Source organism: Temnothorax curvispinosus, unplaced genomic scaffold (assembly GCF_003070985.1).
Source record: "Temnothorax curvispinosus isolate PA1 unplaced genomic scaffold, ASM307098v1 QBEX01015427.1, whole genome shotgun sequence".
NCBI lineage: Eukaryota > Metazoa > Arthropoda > Insecta > Hymenoptera > Formicidae > Temnothorax > Temnothorax curvispinosus.
Window position 1 is genome coordinate 4,008 of NW_020225207.1, and position 25,610 is coordinate 29,617.

The 25,610-nt window shown below is 42.2% G+C and overlaps 2 protein-coding genes across 9 annotated transcripts; one reads left to right on the forward strand and one right to left on the reverse strand.

Moving 5' to 3' along the window:
- LOC112465688 (ubiquitin-like-conjugating enzyme ATG10) lies at positions 1-7,179 on the reverse strand. 5 transcript variants are annotated; one of them, XR_003042048.1, is made up of 5 exons: positions 2,671-3,189; positions 2,010-2,250; positions 1,345-1,510; positions 1,074-1,214; positions 1-976 (listed from the first exon to the last, which is right to left on the reverse strand). XR_003042048.1 is itself a non-coding variant. In XM_025033367.1 (5 exons), the coding sequence occupies exons 2-5, from the start codon at positions 2,776-2,778 to the stop codon at positions 1,124-1,126; spliced, it is 606 nt and encodes a 201-aa protein (XP_024889135.1). In that variant the 5' UTR covers positions 2,779-2,790; positions 7,156-7,179; the 3' UTR covers positions 1-1,123. The 5 variants fall into 5 exon arrangements, 3 of the variants coding, with proteins under 3 accessions (XP_024889135.1, XP_024889133.1, XP_024889134.1); XR_003042047.1 differs by having other exon boundaries at positions 1-990; XM_025033367.1 differs by adding an exon at positions 7,156-7,179 and having other exon boundaries at positions 1-1,214; positions 2,671-2,790.
- Positions 5,871-25,610, forward strand: LOC112465687 (single-stranded DNA-binding protein 3-like). 4 transcript variants are annotated; one of them, XM_025033363.1, is made up of 14 exons: positions 5,871-6,772; positions 8,501-8,573; positions 8,674-8,735; positions 8,818-8,902; positions 9,043-9,084; positions 9,297-9,383; positions 11,516-11,623; positions 12,143-12,217; positions 12,438-12,486; positions 13,192-13,221; positions 14,371-14,582; positions 14,684-14,854; positions 15,028-15,228; positions 16,686-17,284. In XM_025033363.1, the coding sequence occupies exons 1-14, from the start codon at positions 6,717-6,719 to the stop codon at positions 16,692-16,694; spliced, it is 1,260 nt and encodes a 419-aa protein (XP_024889131.1). In that variant the 5' UTR covers positions 5,871-6,716; the 3' UTR covers positions 16,695-17,284. The 4 variants fall into 4 exon arrangements, with proteins under 4 accessions (XP_024889131.1, XP_024889132.1, XP_024889128.1 ...); XM_025033360.1 differs by lacking the exon at positions 16,686-17,284 and adding an exon at positions 21,626-25,610 and having other exon boundaries at positions 6,717-6,772; XM_025033364.1 differs by lacking the exons at positions 11,516-11,623; positions 16,686-17,284 and adding an exon at positions 21,626-25,610.

Below are 25,610 nucleotides of genomic sequence, written 5' to 3' on the forward strand. Positions count from 1 at the left end.
TTTTTGCGCGAGAACTATCCGAATATTCCGAATGGAGGTCGGACATGAATAACATCGTACATTTGCTATTGTAATTTAGAACGGCACGTGTTTCGTGATACGGACGCTCGTCACACGCACGGGCCGTGTTCGGCGATGGGGGAGGACGGGGCTAACGGGATTATTAATCGCCAAGCGTCCGCCGCGGCGGCGGCGGTGGCTGACGGTGGCTCGGTTGAGAATCGCTGACGCGCGTGCGACGCGAACGCGCGGATGCGAGCGCGAGTCGCGCGAGACGCGAGGAGCGTTGCTTACAATCGGCTGCGTTAACGGTGCCCGACAATATATCCTCGTTCTCTCTCTTTCTCTCCCCTTACATTATTTTTCCTTACGATACTTCAGAATCGTACTTCCTTTACGTGATTAACCGCGATTAAATCAGATCGATTGCCGTCTCTCGTTCGCGAAGAGCGAAAGAAAAATTAGCGAGAAGCGTGTTAATCGCCTCGCATCCCGGATATCGTTAACGCAGCCGACTGTACGTACTTTTGCGCGCGCGCGTATATGAAAACTGCGCGTTCGTCGAGAACGAATATTCCCGGGGCCGGCCGCACGCAAATGCGTCCTTGTTGCGGACTAATTGCCGCGCGCGCGCGCGCGCGCACGCGGTTGCATTAATTGCGTGCTCTCTTTTCCACGCTCCAACCTCTTTTACCCTCCCGCTTTCCCCTCGCGCGCGGATGCGAAACGTCGCCCAATTGCGAGCAATTTACTCGGTCCGCCGTGGGTCAATGCTAGATCCGCTATGCCGCTGTCGACGCCCGCGGACGGATTCCACTCGAATCGCCGTCGCCATCGAATATCCGTGACTGGAATTATTCGCGTATGCCCGAACGGAGATGAGACCCGGGCTCTTCTCGCATACCGAGGTGATCTCTCCGGCTATGCTTAGATACCCATATACAGGAAGCGACTTCGAATGACCAGTCGCTGATCACTTGAACGATAATTCTAGGGTCACGAACGTAAAATATGGCTTGTTTTCTCTTTCTTTCAGTAAACACAAAGGATAATATTCGCACATATATATTTACAGGATCTTGGATGTTCGTTGTCCCTTAGAATGCTCGAAACGTCTTAGGCTTCAGTGAGTCAGTTTGAAATATTCCGGATGTATTTTGAGATTTAGGGCCGCGGATGCCACGCAGCTCAGCCAACTAACGAGCTTATTCTTGCTGCAACATTCATCAAGTCCACGATAAACAGGAGAGTTATTCAGAAGGTAAAGTTCCTCCGATTAGCTTTTCTTAAAGTAGCCTTTATTTCTTTTCTTAGTTCTCTTATTACTTAATTACCGCTTCTCACCTCTTCGACATGGTCTGCAGCAACCCCTGCGATAGACACGGATGTAATTGTAGGAATGGCGTGCCGACGATAGGATGAATCGCCTGCGATAATTCCGTGTAATTTAATTTGGAACCGTGAACCGTTTGAGCCTCATTTACGCTCACTGGGTTAATACCGGGGAAATCTAAAAAAAAAAGAGACAAAATGAAAAAACGCCCGTCAGATCTCTCACGACAATTGCCGTGATCCTTCCCTCGCTGATGAATACGTGAAAGATAATGAGCGTTAATTATTCCAAACGACATGACGCGTTTCCGCCCCGCCGAAATGCGTTATCGGGATTAATTAATACCGTCCGCATATCTGCGCGAATATTGAAATAGTCGGACACGTTTGCGTTTATAATCAATAAAACGATGCACGCGAGGCAGGGATATGGCACGAATGCACGGTGCCGACAACCGCAAATTTCAGGCTCTGTCTCTATCCCCCTATATCGCCCTATCTAACTTTCGAAATTTTGGAAAGGCACCCCATGCCGCGCCCTTCTCGAAAACAGCTTTCGGTGTACTTTATTCTTTCAAAAGTCTCTTTTTTTTCTACGAGTCCTGCGGCGCGTGGACAGAGATCTTTTTCAAATATACACTCAACTTGCAAGCAGCCGACGCTCCTGAACTAGGTACCTGATTTCCATCCATTGAAGAAGAGCACCGGGACGCTGTAGCTAACAGACCACAGAATGTGATGCTCGATGATGAAAGGCGTTTCGCTCGTGGAGGTGGCTTCGTGCGGGTCTTCTCGAAATTTCACGTGGAACTCCTCGGCATCGTCGTCGTCACCGGTCGATCCGTCCTTTTTCGTAGCCGAGTCGTTCGGTACGAAGCACTTGGCTCTCCTAACTAGATAAGCTTCTCCGGGAATATCCTAGCGTGCACATAACTTGTTAGACGGACGAGAGAAGACGAAAAAGACGCCAAATATCACGCGGTATGCGATAAATGTATAAATGTATCCCTCAATCTCTGGCTCGTGTTTAAGTGGCCAACTCTTGACCACCCCGTCCAAGAAGCTCGTAAATAATATACTACATTTCGAGCATTCAAACGTAGAATTTGTAAATTTTACAACTTAACGTGCAACACATTTTAAAAGACTGCTCAGTTTATTAAATTTTTTTACAAGATTTTATATTTTTGTAGGTTTACAAATAAGCGGCACGCGAATGGATCGCATAATCGTGAGTTTCATCAACAATGTTAATGAAATGATTCAATCTACATATTTTATACGTCGGTTAGCGTGTAATTCGCGCGAGTGAGCGACTCGGCGGTATAAACTGTGTACCTTGTCCCCACGAAGCTCCCATCCATCCGATATCTTGGCTGAAACAACAAGAAACTTCTCTGCATTCTCGAGGAATTCCTCCCATGTAACCGTGCCCGGGCCGTCCATTGGTGCACGAGTCTAAACATCGAGAAATTTATACATTTTGTCAGATCTAACATTTATATACGTAACGCATGATAAACAAGCTACAACGGATTTTCCGCAATTATTGTATCTAATATATTGTTTCTCTTTGGTTTTCGAGTTTCGAGAGCCTCTCGGCACCTCGCGATTAATTCTCTACAGTCCCCATTGGTTAACGCCGCCTCGCGCGATTATCTCCGTAGCGTCGCTCGAACGGGCGAGGACAAGGAAAGAGAAAGACAGAGAGAGAAAAAGAGAGAGAGAGAGACAGAAAGCGCGTAACAGAATTATAGAAGATTTCGTTAAATTTTGCGTAGCGACGTCCAAGTTGCGACGTCGATCGCATGATAAAATTGAAAAAGGGGAAGCGGTTCACCCGAGAGAACAGCGTGCCTCCTCCCGCCCCCTCCCTGCCCCTCACCCTTTGCTGCTACCTTCTCGCCAAACTCTCTATCGCGTCAATTGTCGACTATTTCGCGTCGGACATGTCCGCCGACGTTCGGGCGCGATCGAGCGCCTCGCACCTCGCCCCCCTGTCCGTGCCTTCCCCTTTCTCCCCCCTGCGACCTCCTCTACCGCTTCCAGGGACTGTCGACATACGCACGCCGATAGTACTCCGCGATGTGTTACGGCCCCGCGTGTATGTGTGTGTGCGTCGGTCGCGGTCCAATCGGACGCGGAGTCGCAGGCCAGTGCCGTACCGCGCGCGGGCGCCGGAGCTGGAGTTTTGCGCCCTTTTCCACCCTCCTCACCGCCCGTCGTTCCGCGAGGTCCTTTTTGGGACAGCCTCGTCCTTTATTCGACAATGTACCGTCGGCGTGTCGTCGCACTATAGAATTTCTCGCTTGTTTTACGCCTGCGCCTTTATCGCAAATTCGAAGTATCGACCTATCCCAATATCGCGCAGCGCGTTTTTTTTTTTCAACAACAACGAGATATTCCATACGAGAAGCTGCGCAGCGGTATGTAACGCTCATACAGCGTTTCATTGACGACGACGACTCGCAAAGATTCTTTCACGAGAAATATCTTGGCGCGCGGAAAACGTCCGCTCGTCCGCTCCGTCAATCCGCTCGGCGGCTCCGCTGGACGAGATAACACGCCTTACCCTGCATGCTAATTTGTTACCGTTAATAACACACGAGACCAATAATGCAATCCCGGCAGGAGATAAAGTATTTTAACTTACTAATTGATTCAGAAATATTGTAAAATATTATAATTATATTCCGTGGCGTAAAACGGAATAATAAAAGCTGTCACATGGGCTAACAAAATCAACATATTCATCTCTAGCGCTACATACATACACACATGATATTTCCCACTGATTTATTTATAATAATATCAGGTAATTTTGCCGTCATTTTTTTTGCAGTAAATATGACTCAGAATTCGAAATCCAGTGAAAGTTCAGTTGACCACTGTTCTTTTAATTACAGTTTGGGGGCGGTATTCACAGTCGGATCTTATTTTAAGACCGTCTTAAGTAATGTCTTAAGTTGCTAATACGGTCATTTGATTGGCTGGACGGAGTCTTAAGGTTGCTTTTGACCAGACTTAAGACGATCTTAGATATAAGATCCGACTATGAATACCGCCGTAGGTATCGACGATTCTGGGTTCGCTCTGCGTAGACAAAGGTATAGAAAGAAATGTATAGAACGCCATTTATATATTTTAGAAAACTTTCTCTGCACGAAGAATGCCGTCAAATAAATCTTGGACAAAAAATATCCTTTAGAATAAACTATAAAGATTTCTCAAACTTTAACTGCGGTGGAAAGTAAAGCAATCAATATTTCGTGGAGTTCAATTCTAATTGTAAGTAGTATGTACAAGCTTAAACGGGCGTCAATATAGACACATTTGTATTTTCTCTTCGATATTCCAAAGTTGCGGCATCGATTTCCGCGGATTCGATTCTCCGCGCGTAAATGATTTATTTTCGATGAATATCTCTGTGAGAACGCGGTAGCAACGACAGCTCGGAGCTCGCACGATCACCCGCGTCGAGAAGATTACTCGTGTAAAAGAAAAAACAAACCGTCAAGGCAATTTTGAATAAACAACTCAATCGTAACTCTTTCGAGTTACGATCCATATGCGGAACATTTGTTCGTATCGACGATACAGAGAAAATCGTGTGTAATCCGGAGGAAGGCGCGGTTTCGCTCGCCCCCGTCATTTCTCGAGCCACTCGTACAGCACTGGCATAACAAACGGCGATGCGCGCGCACCGTTCTCCGCCGGTGCGAGGAACGAGGACGACACGACGATATCAGCGAGAGAGTAGCGCGGTAGCGAGAGGTGGAGCGAGAGAGGAACGGCGTGAAGGGAGGCGCGAGCGAGCGAGACAGAGCGTAACGAGGAATAGATAGGGAGGTGGGGGGGGGGGGAGCAGAGCGGGGCGGGGATGGGGGACTACACACCGCCGACTCATCTGCGTGTAGTCGTGCAGCGCGTGCGAAATCTACGAGTCACACTTCCGAACTTGCTCGTGTTTACACGACAGTAAGTTCAGCCCGCTCTCCCACTCTTCTCGCTCCGTCCCTCGCGGCCCTCGCGCCTGACGACCGTGTCGTTCTATCTCTCCCCCGCGCTGTGCCCTGTGCCCGTCTCTCTGTCAAGCGCGCGCGTTACGGGTGACGCGTACGTGTGCGTGCCGTGCGTATACTCGGCGTGTGTGTGTGAAGTTTACGTATCTCCGCGCGCATGTGTATGGTACGTGCGCGCGCACGGAGCACGTATGCGTTATGTACATCGTGCGGCCGCAGTGATACACCGTTCCCGTGTTGCGAGACGCCTGCGATCTGAGCGCGCGCGACAAAGCGAGTTTCGCCGAGGACGAGAGCCGCGTCCGGCGGCGGCAACGACGACGAAGACGAAGACAACGACGACCGGAGGTCCTCGTCCTCGATACGATCCCGGGGGCGATGCGCGGTACGCAGTGGCGAGTCGGGGCGACGGCAGCCGAGTGAGCGTATACGGAGTGAAGTGAGCGACGGTGAGAAGTGAACGGACGACGGCGACGGCCGACGTCGGCGACGAGTGATCGAAGACAATAGGACGCGCGCGAACGGTAAACGCGGATCACGATATACCGAAAAGACGGCGAGGTTGCGTGGAGGTGCGGAGGAACGATGAGAACTTCGACGACGACGGCGGCGGCGGCGGCGGTGATAACGACAGTGGTGGCGACGGCGACGAGGCGCCCCCAACGACGCACCTGAATCGCTGACAATTACGACGGCGACGTCGTGATGCGTCGCACCGTGTCGCTCCAGTACCGCGCAGCAGCAGGCACCTCGCTCCAGTTGTGACGCGACGTGTTCGTGACGTGACGCGACGAAAGCGGGACGGAGAAGACCTTCTTCTTGTCAGTGCGCGAGTGAGACGGAGAGGCAGCGAGGAAGAGAGAGAGAGAGGAACAGAAACACCTCCCGCGACTCCTTTCTGCGTGTAGCGAGTGAAACAGAGACGAGGATAGTGAGAGAGACAGAGAGAGACAGACGTAGACCGAAAGAGCGGCGCGCGCGAGCGCCAACGAGTGCGCCGGAGTGTGTGTGCGTGTGTGTTGTGTGTACGAGCGTGCACCTTTTCCTCGGGTCGCGTTTCGTTTGACGTGACGTCGCGCGTCGTCGACGTAAGCACGTAAGCACGGCCGAGCGATTACCGTTCGCCGTTTTCGCTCCCGAACGAGCGAGACAGACGCGGCCGCCCGCGGCCGCGGCGGCACACGTACATACGCGCGCGGGGAACGCGCGTAGCCTGAGCGTGCGTGCGTGCGTGCGAGCGAGAGAGAGAGAGAGTCCCCGATCTCCCGTTCTTTTCATCGCTTCGGCCGTCCAGCGGCGCACGAAGGAACGGCGGCGCACTTGTGTTTACGCTTGAAGCATTGACCGGCCACCACGGCGACCATGTACGCCAAGGGAAAAGGGGCGTCGGTGCCGTCGGACTCTCAGGCGAGAGAAAAGTACGTATCGCATCGCCAGCAAGACGGAAAGAAAGAGAGAGAGAGAGAGCGCGCGAGAGAGGGAGGTGGGGAAAAATAAAAATGATTGGCGTTCCGTCGTGAAAATTCCAACCGGCCATTGATCGCTCGGTATATAACTCCATTTTTCTCGGGCATCCTCCTGACTCCACCTCCCGCGCCCCGCGCGCCCCCAGCTCCCAGCCCCCAGTCCCCGGCCCCCGCTCGCTCCGTCCGCGCGGGCTCTCCCCCTCCCTCTCCCCCTCAACGCTCTCCCACCACCCCCTTCGCCGTCGCCGGTTCTTTTTGCTCCGAGCCGTATCGCATCGCGCGTATATCGCGACCGGAGAACCCGGTTCGTCGGGTTAATCCAGTTTATTACCTACCGACGGCCGATCGGACCGATGAGCCATTCGTTTGTCTTCCCTCTCTCGCTCACCTCTTTGTACGTTTCTCGTTTCGAACGTACGTGACGATGTTCCCTTTCCTCCTCCGGCCGCCACCGCGCCCCCTCCTTTCCCCCCTTCCCCCCTCCGCGAGATCGATTCGAGACTTGACGTGCGAAAGGCTCGATCGTCGACACGCGTCATCGCGTGGAGAAAATTCGCGCGAGGTGAAAAATTGGCGAGGGACCCGCGAATCCCTGGACGCGCGCTTTTTCGATTCCCGATCGAACGCCGGGATTTTCAAATGGCGCGAAACGAGCGCCTTCGATATTAAGATTGACAGGGAATTAAATCGCGCTGGATTAGAAAGTTAAGTTGTAATCAATTAGCAAACCGCGATCGATGCCACTCGCTTCGATTAAAAAATGTCCCGGTCAACCGCGCGAAGTTGCCGGCGCATCGATCTCTTTCGTCGTCCGTGGCATTACAATAATTGGGCGATATCTTGATTCTTGAGCTGTCGCGTTCGAGTTTTTAAACTTTCTTTTTCGCGCTCGTATTATCTTCTTCCTTCAAACGTCGGGGATGTACGACCGTCTCGCGTCAGGCGCGGCAAGCGAAACTTGAACGAGCAGCAAACTTTACGTTTTGGTTACGAAATGGTGTCGGGGGCGGTCGTTAACTGGAATTAGCCGGTCATAATTCTCCGACGCGACTGATTATCATAACGTAATTAACTCCAATCCGTTCGATACCTCAACTCTCTTCAGGTCGTGGTTCAAATTGCGACGCGGATCGGAAATTGTGATTCAATCAATCGATCGAGCGATCCACTCCGAGACGCGGACGGGAGAGCCCGGCGCTGCGGAAAAACGAGGATGGAAGAAAAGAAAAACGAGATCGACCCGGCCGGGGAAAGATTGTCCAGCCGGGACTCGCGCGTAACCTGCTTTCTCGCGAGAGGCGATTGATCCGCGCGCGCTGTCAGTCAGCGAGGAGCCGCGCTTCCACGCTCCGCTCCGATTCGCGGTTTCCGATTCCCGCGCGCCATGTTTGTATCGCCCGGCCAGGCCGGCTCTTTCCTCCGCGAGATGCACCCAGCCGCGGGGAAAGTCGGCGTTAACAACGCGACGGATTCGTGAGGAAACGCCATTGTCGAGGCGGCTTCGAGTTAAGTACGGGCTTTCTAAAAAAAAAGAGAGAAAGACGGATACCGATCCCTCGCGTTTGCGTAACCTGCCCGTCTTTTCACGTTCCCCGTCGCTATCTTGAAGTTCGTTCTTGTTCTACCGCTCAAAGTTTGCCTCCTCAATTTCGAATGGCTAATGGCTAATGATTTTTCCAGATTGGCGCTTTACGTGTATGAGTACTTGTTACATGTAGGAGCACAAAAAGCAGCACAAACGTTCCTGTCGGAGGTACAATAATTTTCCTCATCTTTGTAAATTTTTTACATCATTTTTACATCTATATTGCGAAATATTGTTAACTACAATGTGGTTTGCTCTGGTTGTCCAGATTCGATGGGAGAAGAATATCACACTGGGAGAGCCACCTGGGTTTTTGCATTCTTGGTGGTGGTAAGTATACCTACGTTACCTTTAAAGAAAATATCGCAGGGATGTTTCAGTGTGAAATAATTATTATGAAATTTCTTTTCAGTGTCTTTTGGGATTTGTACTGCGCTGCGCCTGAGAGGAGAGATTCTTGTGAACACAGCAGTGAGGCCAAAGCGTTTCACGACTATGTAATTATATTAATAATTGCAATACTCTTTTGTAACTTGCATAAAATTATCGACCACTCAATATCAAAGCGACAGTTATATTAAATTAAATAGGTGCACAAGCGTTTGCATATTATTTATGGTATTTTTTCTGTTATCAGGGATTCGTGAATAGTGCTTACAACGTCAATGGCATTGCACACGTAAGTTGAAAAATTTATGTCAAACTATTAATATGCATTATTATAAACATACATAGTTGAACTTTTTATTTTAATACATATTTGTTTAATACATATGTTAATAATGATTAAGAATCAATGTAATTTGATCTACTTTTTTAACCTTTCTCTCGCAAGACATCCTTTTTCGCAAAGAAGCTTACAAACTAAATAAAATTACAAAATATTTACAGAATGCTGGACCAGCTCCATCTCCAATTGGTCAAATGCCACCAAACGATGGAATGCCTGGTGGTCCCATGCCTCCTGCTTTCTTCCCAGTGAGTTTTTATTTGATAACAACAATCTTTTATCATCATTTGTTTTGATCTTTACTTACAGAATACGTAAAGTGAAAAATTATTTTATTAAATCGGTCGTCACAAAATTGCATTTTAATTGCATTTCGCTTATTACATCTTGTTAAAATGTATTTTGATGATTTTAATTAATTAAAAGATTTATTGAATTTCTATTAATGCACTTGTTATAGTGATTACGAGATATCTTTTACGAGATAGTTTCAAGTAGGTTTTGTAACAAAAATTATTTTAGAAAGAAGATATTAACGTTTCGAACAAATCTTAAGATAATTTCTTATATTAATCTAATGCGTGTATTCTTACACATTAGATATATGTGTATATGTGTGTGTGTTTCACACACACATAGTCGTGTACCTGTTATCATTGTTATGCATAGTCCTTGTTTAAATTTTACACTTGATTCAAAGCATAATAAGCTGTTTCAAAATAAAAATCGTAACCAAATTTAATGATAGCTTAAAAGATAATAATTTCAATTTATTTACTAGATCAAGAGAAAATAGATAATATCTAAACAAATAATTTGTTAATATTTAACTTAGATTATTATTTAAATATACAATTGTCATAGAAATAGTTTTTAAATAAGATATATAAATAAGTGATAGAACCGATCTTTCTTTTTTTTTTGTTCAAAAAACGAGTTATATGTAAGACATTTTTACATGAGAGATGCATAGTTATTTAATTAAGCATATTTATATATCCCTATATATAATTGATGAATATACACCCACACACTAGCCGTAGTCGTGATCAACTTGTTTTGAAACAAGTGTACATTCAAAAGACGTTCTTATGTCATGCTTGTCTATACTGTATATATGTACTTACTTTCTCTCTGCTCTCTATCTAATACTTGTATGTGCGTTCTTGTATCATTTTCACTGTTTCATCTTCTTGGCGCATAAAGCAAATCTAGAAACTCTATGAAGAACAGGATTATATAGATGTTAGAATACATTTAGAGCACAATATTGTGGTACAGTAAGCATATAATGACGAGTATATTGCTTTGTGCTGGTCATGCCACAGTAGTATATGTAAAATATTACAGGTACAGACATTATTGTTTTATTCATCTTATGCAAACATTTGTTTGCAATATACAAATTTTAACATTTTCCTTGATTACATAGCCAGCCAAAGTTATACTCTCTAGAATGTATGGGACAACTAACATGGAAGCCTGCTTAGAATGTAGTCTAGTTTTTTTTCACAAATCTACAACTTCTTTACATTATTTAACAAACGTTAATTTCATGGATATTAATTATGTATTATATGATTAATTATACAATTTATGAAAAAATTAAAATAATTTTTGAATATAAGATATGTGTGTAAATATATATATATATATATATAATTCTATAATTTTATGATTTAATGGTCGTACATTTGTTGAAGTTGCAATTACATAGAAGATAAAAATTTTTGATCTTTTTTGTTAGTATTTGATTAATATTTTATTTGTTTTTTTTTTTTTTATAACGATATAAATATATCTCATACAATTGATAACGTTTGAGTCAACTATTTATTACATTTATAAAAAAGATAAAAATAATGTAAAAATATAACATACATGTGGAAACAAGAAAATGAAAAAAAAATCATGCATCTATTGCTTGTCAAAGTAGTCGTCCCCTACTAGATTAGACAAAGATAATATGCTACACAATATATAAGCGATTCAGTTTGTTTCTAGATCTCTCTACATACATAGGTATCCTGTAATGCTTAGGAGTCATCATATCTTTCCAACGAAGTCGTTTTACGTTCTATAACGCTGTACATTTTATAATTAATTAGCATCTTTTCATACTCTTGTATGTCTCGTTTCACAGTTTAATGTTAAAAGCGATTTTGCATATAGGTTGTAATTATGAAAAGAAAGTGTGCAATGACAGGACACTGAACCGTCATTAGAACGATTTTTTCTAATTACAACTTTCTTCCGGACTTAACTTAAGATGCTGAGACCGATCATAGTATTAACACAATCATCCCCGAAGCCTTCTAGTCTAGCTGTTGCCTGGATCGCAGTGTTGCTACATGTCTGTCGTTTGCGTTGCTTGTTGCAGAACAACTCGACAATGCGACCATCTCCGCCCACACACCCCTCATCACAGCCATCCCCCCAGCACCCCCAGCCACCCCCGCCCCCACACTCGCAGATGATGTCCACTCAGGTAAGCCTCATTCAACACATACACTCTCACTCATGAAGAATCACTTGTTCCGCTGTGTCATCGCACCACATCATGGTATAACCGAAATTCATAATCATATCGTTACAGTTGCTATAATTGTTTTTCTTCGTGATGTCCTTTGTGATTTTGTCTTTATACAGATGTCCCTCATGACTTTGTCTTTACACTAGTACAGGATTTATCAAAAAAAGTTCTGCGATAGTTTATATTTATATTATACGATAAATGAATCTTATCTGCAGTTTGCGCTTAGGAACGTTGTGTAATGATATAACCAACTAATGTGCTGCGATGAACTTGAAATGCATATTTTATGGCCTATCATCTCACGGATTGCTTATTGTGGCTGCCTGATATTTATACTATATCTAGTCAATTCTGTGTATAGTAATCATGATTGACACTTTATTGATACTTAATTATACTTTCAAATTATGACTTGAGATTAATACATTTCATTATATGATCAATTTGATGAACGTTTGCTTTCTGTTACAGTTTATGGGCCCCAGATATCCAGCAGGACCACGACCTGGAGTACGTATGCCACAAATGGGAAATGACTTTAACGGAGTAAGTATGAAAATTTAATTCATTTTCATTTATTACGATTAGCGCTTGGATAGATTTTTATTAACATCGAAAATATCTTGTTTAAATAAATAAATAAGATAATATGTAACGTTGCCACATATTTATATTTATTCATGATTTTAATTCTTAAATATTTATATATATTTAAATATATACGAGTTGTAGATGTTATTATAAATTTACATTATTTTTTCCACAGCCACCAGGACAACCAATGATGCCAAATAGTATGGATCCTACCAGGCAAGGTAAGAGATCATTTATATGCCAGTATTATATTACTTTTTTTCTGGCATTGACGAGAGTTGCGAGAGAAGAATGGCATAGACGCATGCGTACCAAAAACCACACAGCAATAAACGAATAAGTAATATTTTAAATTGGATTGGATTGCTGTGATGTGGAGTGGATTGGTTTTTGAATTGTCTAGTTACAAGCAGTGGTGTAGTTTGCGTTCGATTGTTACTGCTAGATATTCAGTCTTGTGTACTTAGTATGTAAGTATGTATTTTAATGGTTCTTTTTATCAAATATTTTATTTGATATGCTTTTTTTATTTTTCTTTATAAATAATTTATGTCGTTACATATGTATTTTTCAGGATATTCTATTACCTCACAGATTAGATTTGAAAAATGCAGTTAAAGATATTGTGTTCTTAAAGTATTATGAGTTAATTAATATTTTAGTATGAAAATATTACAGATCTTTATGTAATAGATAAAATGGCTTGACTCTCGATACATTTATATGATTTAATTAAACACATAGCTGTCAACATGATTTGTCCCAGTGTTCAAGAATAACTTTCAATAAATTCTTATAAGTTGCGGTAGTTATAAATTCAAAAATCACTTTATTTCTGCTATACCACTGCAAAATAACTAGGCTTTACCACCATGAACCCGACCTTACCTACCTGCCGTACTAATGTGTGCTCTTGTGTTCCTCAGGCGAAGCTGGAGAATTTGTAGGGTGGCAAGGTAGGAAGCAACCCAAATCACACTCACATGACTTAGTCAAGCCTAACTTTTATTTTTTTTTCTCCTCCTTGCCTTTAATTTTTTTTATTTCCATTTTTCATAAAGATAATTGCACCGGCTTTGCTCTTTTGTAAAATAATTTGCTCATCCGAACTAGCATCCAGCATGACAATCGCAATTGAGTATATTAGACGTGTATATTTAGTTATGTGTATAACAAATAATACTCTTACATAGTTTACAAGAAATTCGTTTGGCACAATATACAATAACTCTATAATACTTTGTTCCATATTTAAGAAATATTTCTGCTAATGTATGTGTGCAAAATATTACCTTGGAGTTAAAAATATTCACATACATGTGTACATTAATTGTATATGTAAATGCATCATTCTTGCGATATTTTTTGGAAAAAAGATGGGTATTTTTAAATTAATAAAAAAATATTTATATCTGTTATTATATTATAACAAGCTTACATTTAATATTAATTTAAAAGTTTTTGCGCATTATGAGACATGCTACATGCAGATGGAAAAGATAGGCTGATCATGTTTGTGTTTAACAAATATATTTTTAGAACATTAATTGTCAATATCATGTTACGTTGTGTCATGTTACAAAAAATGATATTTAATTATGATCTATGGGTGTTACACACAATATGCCATCGCATAAAGCAAGAAGTCGCTTTTAATGGAATTAGATCTTTTGAGAATTTTTAATAACCACAGTTGACGGAAATTATTTTTATTTTTTTTTATATTTGAATGTATAATTTAAGTAATAATTGTTCGCTATTTAGTATCATGTTGTTTCTATCTTTAGCATGAGCTTTTTACTATGTTAATTTGTGTGGTGACAGTTGCTTGACCGGCATGTCATCCACCGGCTTCACCTCGAACTCGACTTTTGCAAAGCATGACTCTCAATTTTCGGCACTTTGAGCTCGCACTTAATGTTATATCGCACATAGAGCGCGGTCTTATACACAAGTTACTTTATCTTAGTGTTTACAAATCCACGATTTTTATTGTTTAGTCCACAAAATCGTAATTAGCAATTAGCATTAACATAGAACTAGAACAAACGTTAACAGTCCTGTATTTAACGATCGAATTTACCAAACTTTATTTTCTATCATAGGTCCACCAGGAATGAACCCAATGAACCCGAGGATGAATCCGCCGCGAGGACCAGGGATGGGACCGATGGGTCCTGGAAGTTACGGTCCAGGCATGAGAGGTCCACCGCCCAATAGTACTTTGGGTCCAGGTGGACCAGGAGGTCCTGGAATGCCACCAATGAGTATGGCCGCTCCAGGTGGTAGACAACAGTGGCAACCCAACACATCTACGGTATGGATAAATATGCAACCTTTATCTCTTAATATACACTTCTAATAATCCTATTTTAATATAATACGAATACAAGTATCTAACATTTCTTTGTGATACAGCCAATGAATTATTCGTCGTCATCGCCGGGCAACTACGGAGGGCCGCCTGGATCAACGGGTCCGCCAGGACCTGGTACACCTATTATGCCTAGCCCACAGGATAGCAGCAATAGCGGAGGAGAAAATATGTATACCATGATGAAGCCTGTACCTGGGGGAAATATGCCGGGTGTAAGTGATTAAATAATAATGCAACTATTTATTATATTTTCCGTTACGTTCAATTATTCTCTTTTAATAAGCTATAGCTTTTGACTAAGTTGTTTTATGATCGCAAGTGATTAATGTTTAAAGCACTTACGTATATTATGTTCAAACGAGATGATGTTATAAACACATTTTAGGACTTTCCAATGAGCGGTGGACCTGAAGGCGGTCCAATGGGACCCATGGGTCCTAATACAATGGGTCCGGTTCTAAACGGTGATGGTCTCGACGGAATGAAAAACAGTCCAGCGAACGGTGGCCCTGGAACACCACGGGAAGATAGCGGCAGCGGAATGGGTGATTATAATCTGGGTGGATTCGGAGCTCCTGGAGAGAATGTAAGTATGCACAAGTTGTACAACAACTTTTTCTAATGGTCACTCGACGTGTTGTTGTGGATTTGTATGTCATCGTTTTACCTAAATCACCTCTCTTATTCATCGCCTTTGTATATTAATGATCAAATTTTCAAAAATTTAAATTATCTCTTTATATTATCATTTTTATGGCATACGGATCCATGTTACAACTTATTGCCCTTCTAATCATCTCAATTAACAGCCACAAGCGCTTCTATCAGTACGGCGGATATTCACGTATTTGCTAAAGTAATATGGGTTCAGTCTCGTTCAAGGGATTTATCCTCAGCCTCGCTCCAACAGGCTTGTTAATGCTTTCTTACAGAGTATCATTTATCCCTATAAATTTCTCAGAAGGTGTTCTGTTTAACGCGTCACATGGTATTTTGGTAAATTTAATCAGCGTCATTTGGTCGCATCTAATATTTGTCATAACCATATTCGCTGAAATTGCGTCTAACTACTATCACACTAACAATACGTCTAACGATGCAGTTATGAAGCGGGCAGAAAGATAACGAGACTTGATATCACATGTTAATAATTGTAACATATGTCTTATTTTGTATATAAATTTGGATAATCATCGAATTGCAAACGAGATTAATATAATTATATAAAATATACTTCTCTCTCCCTCTCTCTCTCCGATTAATATAATATTACGTTTAATCAAATTATACATTATTCAGAACTTTATTCAGAATTGTGTTTTATTATTTATATTGATTTTATAAAAAGTAATTTATACTTATTTATATAATTGTCTCATCTTCTTTCTGCGTGTTTTATAAGATGAAATATCAAATTACTTTCGTGCGACAAGTAATCGAACTTTTGATTCAATCGCGTACACGATTTTACATGCTAATCTTATATGTTGTTATATGAGATTATCAATAGGATATGACAAGGAACAGTCACGACGCTTTCGTCTTCGATTTTGTTGAAACTTTGGCGATTTGTCCGATAATTGAAAATGGTCGACAAAATTTGTGTAAAAGAAAATTTGTACTTATGAAGAATCAGCTCTCTCGATGTCTATATCTAAAATAATATTTGTAAACTTATTTAAACTTATTTAAACTTACTTATGTAAACTTATTGTTTTTTTTTAATTATTAAATAACGGTAGAGTTTACATATATTAAATTTTATATACGTAATTTATATTACCATTCCAACTCAAATTGACGCTCTAATTAAAACATTATTTTTAAACATTGTTTTTATTGTACGCACGTGTGATTTCGTCTTCTAAACGGAAACTTTTATGAGTAACAAAGAAATATGTATCTTTAATCTTCAGTTATCTTGCATAATCCGTAAAGTTTTGTCGTAATCTGGAAACGACGGCGTCGCGGACGTTCCTTGCGAGCCTTGCGAAGAGAGTTATCAGTAATCACGTACGTGCACCTTCTCTGTATTCTCGACAGTTTTTTTAAAAAATCAAGTCGCCTTGGAGCCAGCCCCGAGTTCGTAGATGCCGTAGACTCCGCACGTGGTGTTCTGGTTATATACATGTAATGCGGAAAAGCATCGTACGCGGATTCGCTGCGTATTCACGTGTTTCATGGTGCGTTCCGGCTAGTTTCGCTATAGTCCGGCACTTGTAGTTTCGCCAGTGGTTCGAGCTCGTAGCAAGTCAGAGTGAAAAAGAAAAGAAAAGTAATGATACTCGTGTTAAACGCAGCGTAACGTGCGGCCGTTATCGATTGCTCCTGCTCGATTAGGATTAGCACTTAAGCGCTCATTAATTGAAATGCTATCACTAAATGGCGCAGATACTTGAACAACGATTATTCTTACACGTGCGCCTCGCCGTGTATAGGAATACGATATGTATGCTTTCTCTAAATACTCAAAAGGTTGCAAGACTAGATATATTGATTTTTTTAATTCTTTTTTTTACGTTATGATTATACCAGGGATTGAAAACGGTATAAAAAGTAGCGGCTATTTATGTCGGTATATTTAGGTTTTATAATTGAAATATATAATTAAAATATATATTAAATAAAACATATAATATATAATAACCAAAATAAAAATCAGTTAGTATAAATAATATCGTTATACATAGCTTTTTGATATTATAACGGTATTATTACTATTATTATATTATATGTTTAAAGAATACTGCTAATACATAAATATTTAACTGATACTTTTTTCTTCTATAACATAAAGATTCTTCGCTGTTTTGGTTATATACCGCGTTTGACGTAGAATGATATAATTAAAGATATTTATCATTGCGATTTTATAATGAGTGTATACACGGTACCGAAACATTTGCTAGAAAAATTATTTCGCTCTTCAGTCCCTGGGATTATGCCTATAACTTACTACGGAAGCTAGTTAATATTTACTTAAGATTTGTCAGATTATTTTCTATTATTTATATTTATTTGACAATTATACATAGGTCGTAAGTAAAGGTGCCTGAAAAATCACGTGAAGATTGTTACATAATACACGAAAGTACATATACACACTCGTACACATACATACGATAGGATATACGTATATAACTATCCGCTACTGTGATTACTGATCGCATACTTATTAATCAATTTTTACACCTTTGTTCTCTTTTTTTATTCTCGTTTGAACACACCATTCTAAGTTGTACTAATGTTTTATCTGTTCTTTATTGCATTATACAGTTAGCGATATAAACTGTAAACGATTTTACGGTAGGTGAGGATTTCTCCGATAGGGGATATTCCACGCGGTCTCTTTACATCCACGTGAATCTTTAGCAGTTTCAACTTTCACACATCTTGCAATAACGATCCCGAGACTCTAATAAGGTGAACAGTCTAAGCTCGTACAAGCTCGGACCGGATCCTTCCAACTATTTGCTCACAGTCTGTTCCTGATACTCGGAGCAGGCGTTCTGTTTTTGAAGCTGTCATTAACATTTGCGAATGGAAATTGATATATTGTACGTACGTCTCAGTTACGAGATACACGCGATTACCATTTCTTGCTCGCGGAGCAAAGTCGACACGAACGCGTAAAAGACGATCAACGGATTAACAATGATTTTGATTGAGGGAAGCTCGCGCGTTACTCTGTAGAAGACTCCGATAGCTAGTTCGCATTCTAAATCGGAATGTTCAAATTCTCGGGATGATTAGATTAATCTACCGCGAAGTCGCGTTGTGCTTCTAATCGCTCTCTCGTGAAGTCCGCGCATATCGACCGTGCGGTAATATAAATGAGTTAAATTAATTAGAGTCGTTCCTATTTAAATCCGTGCGGAATCAGTCAACGCGCGTCTCGTGACCCGCTAGTGCTTAGTTTCGCCGTCGTTTCTCGTGCAAAGTATGTAAAGCTCGCTCACTTGCTCAATTTTTAGCGTCACCGTCGTAGGACGAAAGGTGGAATCTCTTTTAAAGGCAAAACTCTTTGTCTACATACTTTTAATTGTTGCGCTTTGGTGCGACTCGAGCAACGATGCTGATTCATGTAAATCGATCGTAGCTTTCACCGGTAGCCGATTGACATATTGTACAACGGTAGAGGCGGATCTCTCAGCGAAGTAGTTCGACAGCTTACGCGGTATTGCGAGGCGAATGGTTTTACTGCAGGTAGCTTAAACGAAGTACTTGAAAGAGACCGAGAGGTATATAAGAGAGATATATATTATATATATGTATAATTGTACATACATATAATATATATGTATAAATATATATATATGCAAACGTTAATATTTTTGTATGAATATAAGATACGTAGACATGCGAGTACTGAACCTTAGAGAGCGAGTATAGATAGAGAAACGGAAGATAAAATGCGATGAGGGTGAAAAGCGAGAGATTTCCCGGAATCCATCCGTCCGCATTGATTATAGGTCAGTACTGGACTATACTGTGCTGCTATTAGTTATGTTTAAATTAACTTATAGTGCCGAGACATCGATGGAATTTTATGTAAAAAAAAGAGAAAGTAAAAAAAATACACGGAGAGAATGCGGGTGAGAGGGAGAGAGAGAGAGAGAAAAGAGGAGTGAATGTGCGTATGCGCAAGTGCATGCTCTGGGACCAAACGGCAAGACGCTGCAAGTTTTATTTATTTATTTATTGTCCCGTTGTGAAAGCTCGTTTTTTTTTTACAAAAAAGCCTTGCTGCGAACGTTCTTGGGCGTTCTTTTAACGCTTCTCATTTCGGTTTGGGATCGTGAATTAACAGACTGATCGTTTATGAAAACACGGTGTTTTACTTTACACCATTTATACATATATTGTCGCAAAATGTGCGTGAATACACAGCACAGGTGATAAATGAGCTGATAAACATCGCGAGGATAAAATTCATGAATTTATTAATTAATTATTTGATAAAGTTGCGACCGCGAATAGTCGCGCGAACGACATGGTGGCGGGTTTAATCTTGTAATTAAAGCTTGTCACTTGAACTAATCGGAATTGTTTGCCCGCCTGTCACGAGAGATATTGCAGGATAGCCTTCGCAGAGCGCACAGATTGCCGATATCCCGGATATTCTTGCCGTCTTGCCGTTAAGCCCATACGTCAAACGGAGAAAAGAAAGTACACGCGCGCTTGTGGAATCGCATAATCTTTTCTTTTTAATGCGAGGACGTACAACACGAGTCAATGAGTGAAGAAAAAGCTCGGCTAAGCGGCGCATTGAGGGTACGAAGCTCGAACGCAAACTCGTATATGACGAAATTGTCGTTGTTGCGACGCTGATTTCCACGACAGTCAGTTTTTTTTTTTTTTTCGAACGGGAGCAACGTCGACCTCCGGCGACGTTGTGCTTCGTTCATCGACGAAATAATAAATTTAGAGACTCGCGAACGGACGGGGGCGCGGTTTGGTACCCTTAATGCCAATTTACTTGATATACTCCTCGTTGTAAGCCGAATCTATCGCTGAATGATAACATAATTAATATATGCCTATAAGCCAGGCGAGATCGAGACAATAAATGTAATCCTGTTACACTGAGATTATTGCGTTTTTCTTTTTTATTTACGATTCAATCCGAGGGGTGCTGGCTATCATCGTATTTATATATAACTATCCGTCTCCGTGTATTTGCACTTGTGCTAATCACACAACACACATCACTTGTGTTTCACTCGTCGCTTTGTTCGTTCCATCCGTCCGATTAGCGCGATCAGTGTGTCTCTACTCTTAACGTAAATCGCTGATTCTGTGCCAACTCACAGAATCTCGCTGTTGTTTCGACACACTGATCTCCGCTAAATCGAACGTTGCACCCACTATCGCTGGCGGCTGTGGAACACATTGTCATGATCGATGTTGCACTCTCGTTTAACGTTTCTCGAGTTTCTTCTCGTATTCACGTTGCGTATGAAATACGTAAAACCGGACTAGAGCAGAACAGATAGCTGTATATAGTACTAGCCTGTACTGACCTGTAGCACATGGATGCGTCAGCGCAAAGCGTATCGATGGATTGCGAGATCGAGACACGGAAAAAAAAAATTAATGCGGAGACAAAAATTCCGAAAGGGCGGAAGAGTCTTCCGCTAAAAAAAGGGGGAAAAACATAAGTGTGTGAAGGACGACACGTCGAGTTTCTCTAGAGTACCTTTTTTTTCACTATACTATACTGTCGTTTGTAGTCGATGAGGTGTGCGTGCGTGGGGGGCAGGCGACGATAATGAATTTTTTCGTTGTGTTTAATTATTGTTATTATTATTATTATCATCATCACATCATCATTATTAATATTATTATTGTTATTATTCTTGCTGTATTATGTTCGGCTCGACACGGGCTTCACTATCTTACGTAACGTCCATGTGTTGTGGGTCAGAGCACCCTTAAGCAAACAAATACCTCAAGCCTCAACTTTTCTTCCGGTTCCCGACAACGAGACCGACACCTTCCCAAGTGTCCTGTCCCACGGAGTTTTTCGTTTCACGAGCCCGGCCCCTTCACGACGCACCGCCATCACGTTGCGCTTTTAAAAGCGTTTTATTCACCGGCCAGCGTTTTTGCACACGGGGGTGAAGACGGATCTTATTTCGCGGGACTCCTCGGTTCCGTCGACCGTCGTGGCTCCCGCGAGTCGCGAGGACGCACGGTACGTTTTCTCTGGGAAGAAATTACTGGGCAGATTCTCCTGGCATACGCGTTTCTCACACGCGCGACAACGAGAGGGAAATATCCAGCTGGACATTTTACCATTTTCGACGGTTACGAAAACTGGAGCTTTCCTTATCCCTTTACCGAAATTCCGACGCGCGATTACCGAGAGTCCCGCGAATCTCGCTGGTGAAAGACGCTGCGCGCGGAAAGAAACTTGGGCAAGGTTGATGGGCTTGCCTGATCGTTTACGTGTAACCGGCCTGGTGTTGGTTGATTCGCAGGATCAGACCGAGTCGGCGGCCATCCTGAAGATCAAGGAGAGCATGCAGGAGGAAGCGAAGAGGTTTGAGAAGGACTCAGACCATCCCGATTATTTCATACAATAACTCTTCACGAGTCGTTGGACCCCGAGACCAAATTAACAATATAAGAGATAAACGCAATCGATTTCCTTTCTCCCTTTAGTCCGAGAACTATCTCCATCCTTCTCCCTCTTTCCCCTTTTTCCCCCCGTCTCTCCACCGTGAAATCACTCTCCCGCCTCGTACGTTTCCTCTCCCATTTATCCCTTTCTCAGATGAAACCTTTGCTGCACCTCACCATGTATAAGATCTTCCTCTCCTCTCTTCTTTCCGAGCCGTCGAACGGCGTAGATCGATCTCCGTGAGGAAGGGCGCAAGAGACCCCTCCTGCACGCATTGGCGACCCATCCTTTTTGTCGCGCGCTGCTGCAAGGGAGGACCACACGATGTCAGGACAGGAGTGACCGAGACAGACAGAGAGAAAGAGAGCATCGATTTCCGCGCGACTCTCACATCGACCGACGTTCTCGCACAGCGATGTTGTTACAGTATCGAACATTGATAGTTGTTATCATGGTATGGTATATGGAGTGGATACGTCATTCTGAGCGAACGAGTAAGCTCACTTGAAACCTCCCGCGACGTGCCGCTCTCGCGAGCCAATCGAACGCGTTATCGGATGTTCGTCTAATTATCGTTTCTTTCTTTTTTTCTGCATTTCCTATACGAGATGAATATTTCTCGAACTTTAACAGCTGAAAATCGCATTTACCGTATTCCGTTATTCGTTCGCTTAGCGTACGTCCACCCTTAGGCTGCGACCGCGAACATTGTTCCAGTATCTTACTTAATACATGACGAAAAGAGAGAGAGAGAAAGAGAGAGAGTGTGCGTGTGTGTGATAGTATTACATTAGCGTAAGGATTAAACTTCTGAAATTTTTACGATCAGGTTCACGGTCGTTTCTAGGATAAGCCCGCGGAATTTTCTAAATGATGTTCTCGATCGCAGTCGTCATCCGTTCCGTGCAACAATCTCCGTTGAGATCTTTGTTATACAGCCAAGTTTGTGCAATGAAGGATCGGTCGCCCAACTCAACTATGATTAACTCTTCCTTTATAGCTTCGATCCGATTGTAATTTGGAAAGAGTCAGACCATAGTCTGATCATAGCCAATGAAACTGTGAAAAATCTATCGTTAATTAAAGTCTGATTCGAGGGTTCTCCTCAACTATCCAATCCGCTACAAGTGACCGCTGACTGCGCCCTCGACATCGTCGAGTTAACATCGTCACCCTCGCATCGATGGAGGTCGCTCGTACAAAGTGGTCCAGGTTACTGATCATCGTCGTAGAGCGCAAGAACAAGGAGGGCGTTCACGTGCGACATGGGCCACGTAGAGGGATTGACCGACCGAAAAAAGGAAAATAAAAAAAAAAGAAAAAGAAAAGGACACTTTGTTATATAACCACGAATACGTAAAGTCTTACTTATCAGCAGTGGCGCGATAAGATGTTTACGACCGCGAGGATAAGAGCTGCGTCGCCCGAATGTGGGAAATCTTTGATATTCCGTCACGATCGAGGACCAAATTCATTTCCACCGTACGATAAATATGCGTTTATCTCGCCACGAATGATCCGAACAGGTTTACGGTGGAAGGAAGGGTGCTCAATCTACCTGTAGCCGGTTACAAAGTATTCTGCTTTTTCTGCTACTTTTCCGCGATTCTGCGTTCCGCGATGATCAGTTGTGGTCGGTGACGTTTCATCATATCGCACCGTTTAATATGTAATTTCGTGTTCTTTCACAAAAAACCGAACTTGGCTATTCGTGGAAGTTAGACGCTTCTTCACGAATTCCTTTACGCTGCTGAAAAAGGATTAATGCACCGTGACTAATTGTGTGATTTATAAGATATATATTAAAATTTCAATCTAGCACGTTTAATCTTTATCTTCACAGATCGTAAGAGATGACTGAATTATACATATATTGTCATTGAATAATTATTTTCTAATTATTAAGCATATTGTGATATATTGTCGCTCTTCGTGAGAGAGTTGTCATTCTTTCGCGAGTAGTTCAATTTCATTTTATTTAAGCGCAGTCCTTGCATGATAGATATTATTTTACAATTATTATTCAATAATATAAATTATTCTATTATTCTATTGATGCATAGAGACTGCCTGAATCTTGGTCATCAAGTATTTACGATTTGTGAAAAACACGCATATCTAATGACTAAATTAATGAAAATATTCACATGCTGAGAAAATGATTACCTGACCCATGTGCTTTGTGACCGGTCATGAATGATTGTTAGGGGATCTCTGTTGTTAACGATTTTAATAGACAGTGAGTTGAGCGCGGCGTTTTTCAATAATTCCAACTCGTGAGAATCATATGCCGTACATGAAAGAAATTGCTGTTAGATTTTACATACGATGCGTTTTCCACTTAAAACCGACATATTCGTTTTGCTTTGAGGACGTCCCATTGACCCAGATATCTGAAACATTGAAAAAATACGCCGGTTGAATTTCGCTCCTGTATCATCGATCATCAATTATATACGTTTGTAACAGACTCGTTTCAAGAGCATCGTCCCCTTCATAAAATCAAATCGCATCCAGTAATCCGTCGATAAATTACAGATTAATTTAGCACACAGGTAATTATCATTATTTCTTTTTTTCGGAGGAGATAAGAGAAAAAAAATGGTAATCTCGATCGCTCTCTCTCTAGCGTTGAATTCAGGATATCTTACATAGGTATTTTGTATAAAGAATAGAATATGCGAGTTCCATAAGAAGTTTTTCTGCGGATCTTCTCCCTGGGCGTTTAATCCGTTTAGTCTGTTCTTTTTGGATGCGGCCTTCTACGCTTTTCCTCTTCCTTTTTTCTCTTTCCAAAGCGTAAACATATAGTTGCTTCGTTTTAAGTGCAGAAAGCGTGAAAAGGGCCGCAGCTAATAAGAACAGATCTAAATAATGATGAATCGAGATGTATCGCGACGGAGGAGGATATTGATAATTTCATTGTCGAGTTACTTTGGTCCAGTCGGACGAGATGCTGACGGATCACCGCAATCCCTAGATGGGAGTTGCGCCTTATGTTACATACGTCCTTGTATATGTATATTGCTAAGTTCTTAAATGTATGTATTCGGACTCAATCATTATCTCGTCCCTCTTGCATTCCTTATTTAAGAAAACGTATTTCGGCAGCGACACGAGCGGGCGAGTGTGTAAAAAAGAAAGAGAGAAAGATAGAAAAAAAGAATTTCTTTCCCCGAGGAAAGGCGCGTTTAACTCTTTCACTATTTTAAACGAGAGTGAGTTATTTAAGTCACGACGTACAGACGTGGCATTTCTCTTTTGTGACGGGTCTTCTCGCGAGACCGAATGAAGAATCGAGACGCCGCCAGTGAGAGAGTTGAAAGCGGAATTCGAGATAGTGATCGAGCCCCCGTTTATTAGTTTTACACATTCGCGATCGAGAGGGACCGATCCGATATCGATCGCGACCGAAGGGCATGAAGAAAGAGAAACTTAGGTATTATAAAATCGAGTCGCGCGCGCACACACAGTTCTTCGCGGATCAGCCGGAGAAACCGGAGCGGGCAGGAGCTTGATCGACGCGTGGTCGACGATTCGTCGAGAGGGGCGACTTCTTCGACGGGGGCGCGCGCCCGCATATTCGGAGCGGCGTCCACCCTCCCCATCCACCCTCGCGTCCGGGCCCCCCTTCTCCTCCTTGTAATTAATTTACACACGCGTCGTAATCATTATAACACACGCGTTCACACACGGGCTGTAAAACTCGCGCGGCAGACCTCACGCATTCTACGGATTCACGCATGATCTATCGACATAATTATAGAAATACCTACTACGAGTATAGTATTCAGTAGCGTAAAATAATAAAGTAATTAAATAAATGTCATCTGTATATCCTA

Coding starts and splice junctions, on each gene's coding strand:
- LOC112465688 (XM_025033367.1), bottom strand. CDS start 2,778: ATGGACGGCCCGGGCACGGTTACATGGGAGGAATTCCTCGAGAATGCA. Junction 2,251..2,670: donor GGGAGCTTCGTGGGGACAAG/GTACACAGTTTA, acceptor TGTGCACGCTAG/GATATTCCCGGAGAAGCTTA. Junction 1,511..2,009: donor CTTCAATGGATGGAAATCAG/GTACCTAGTTCA, acceptor TTTTTTTTTTAG/ATTTCCCCGGTATTAACCCA.
- LOC112465687 (XM_025033360.1), top strand. CDS start 6,717: ATGTACGCCAAGGGAAAAGGGGCGTCGGTGCCGTCGGACTCTCAGGCG. Junction 11,624..12,142: donor CGCAGATGATGTCCACTCAG/GTAAGCCTCATT, acceptor TTTCTGTTACAG/TTTATGGGCCCCAGATATCC. Junction 15,229..21,625: donor TCGGAGCTCCTGGAGAGAAT/GTAAGTATGCAC, acceptor GTTGATTCGCAG/GATCAGACCGAGTCGGCGGC.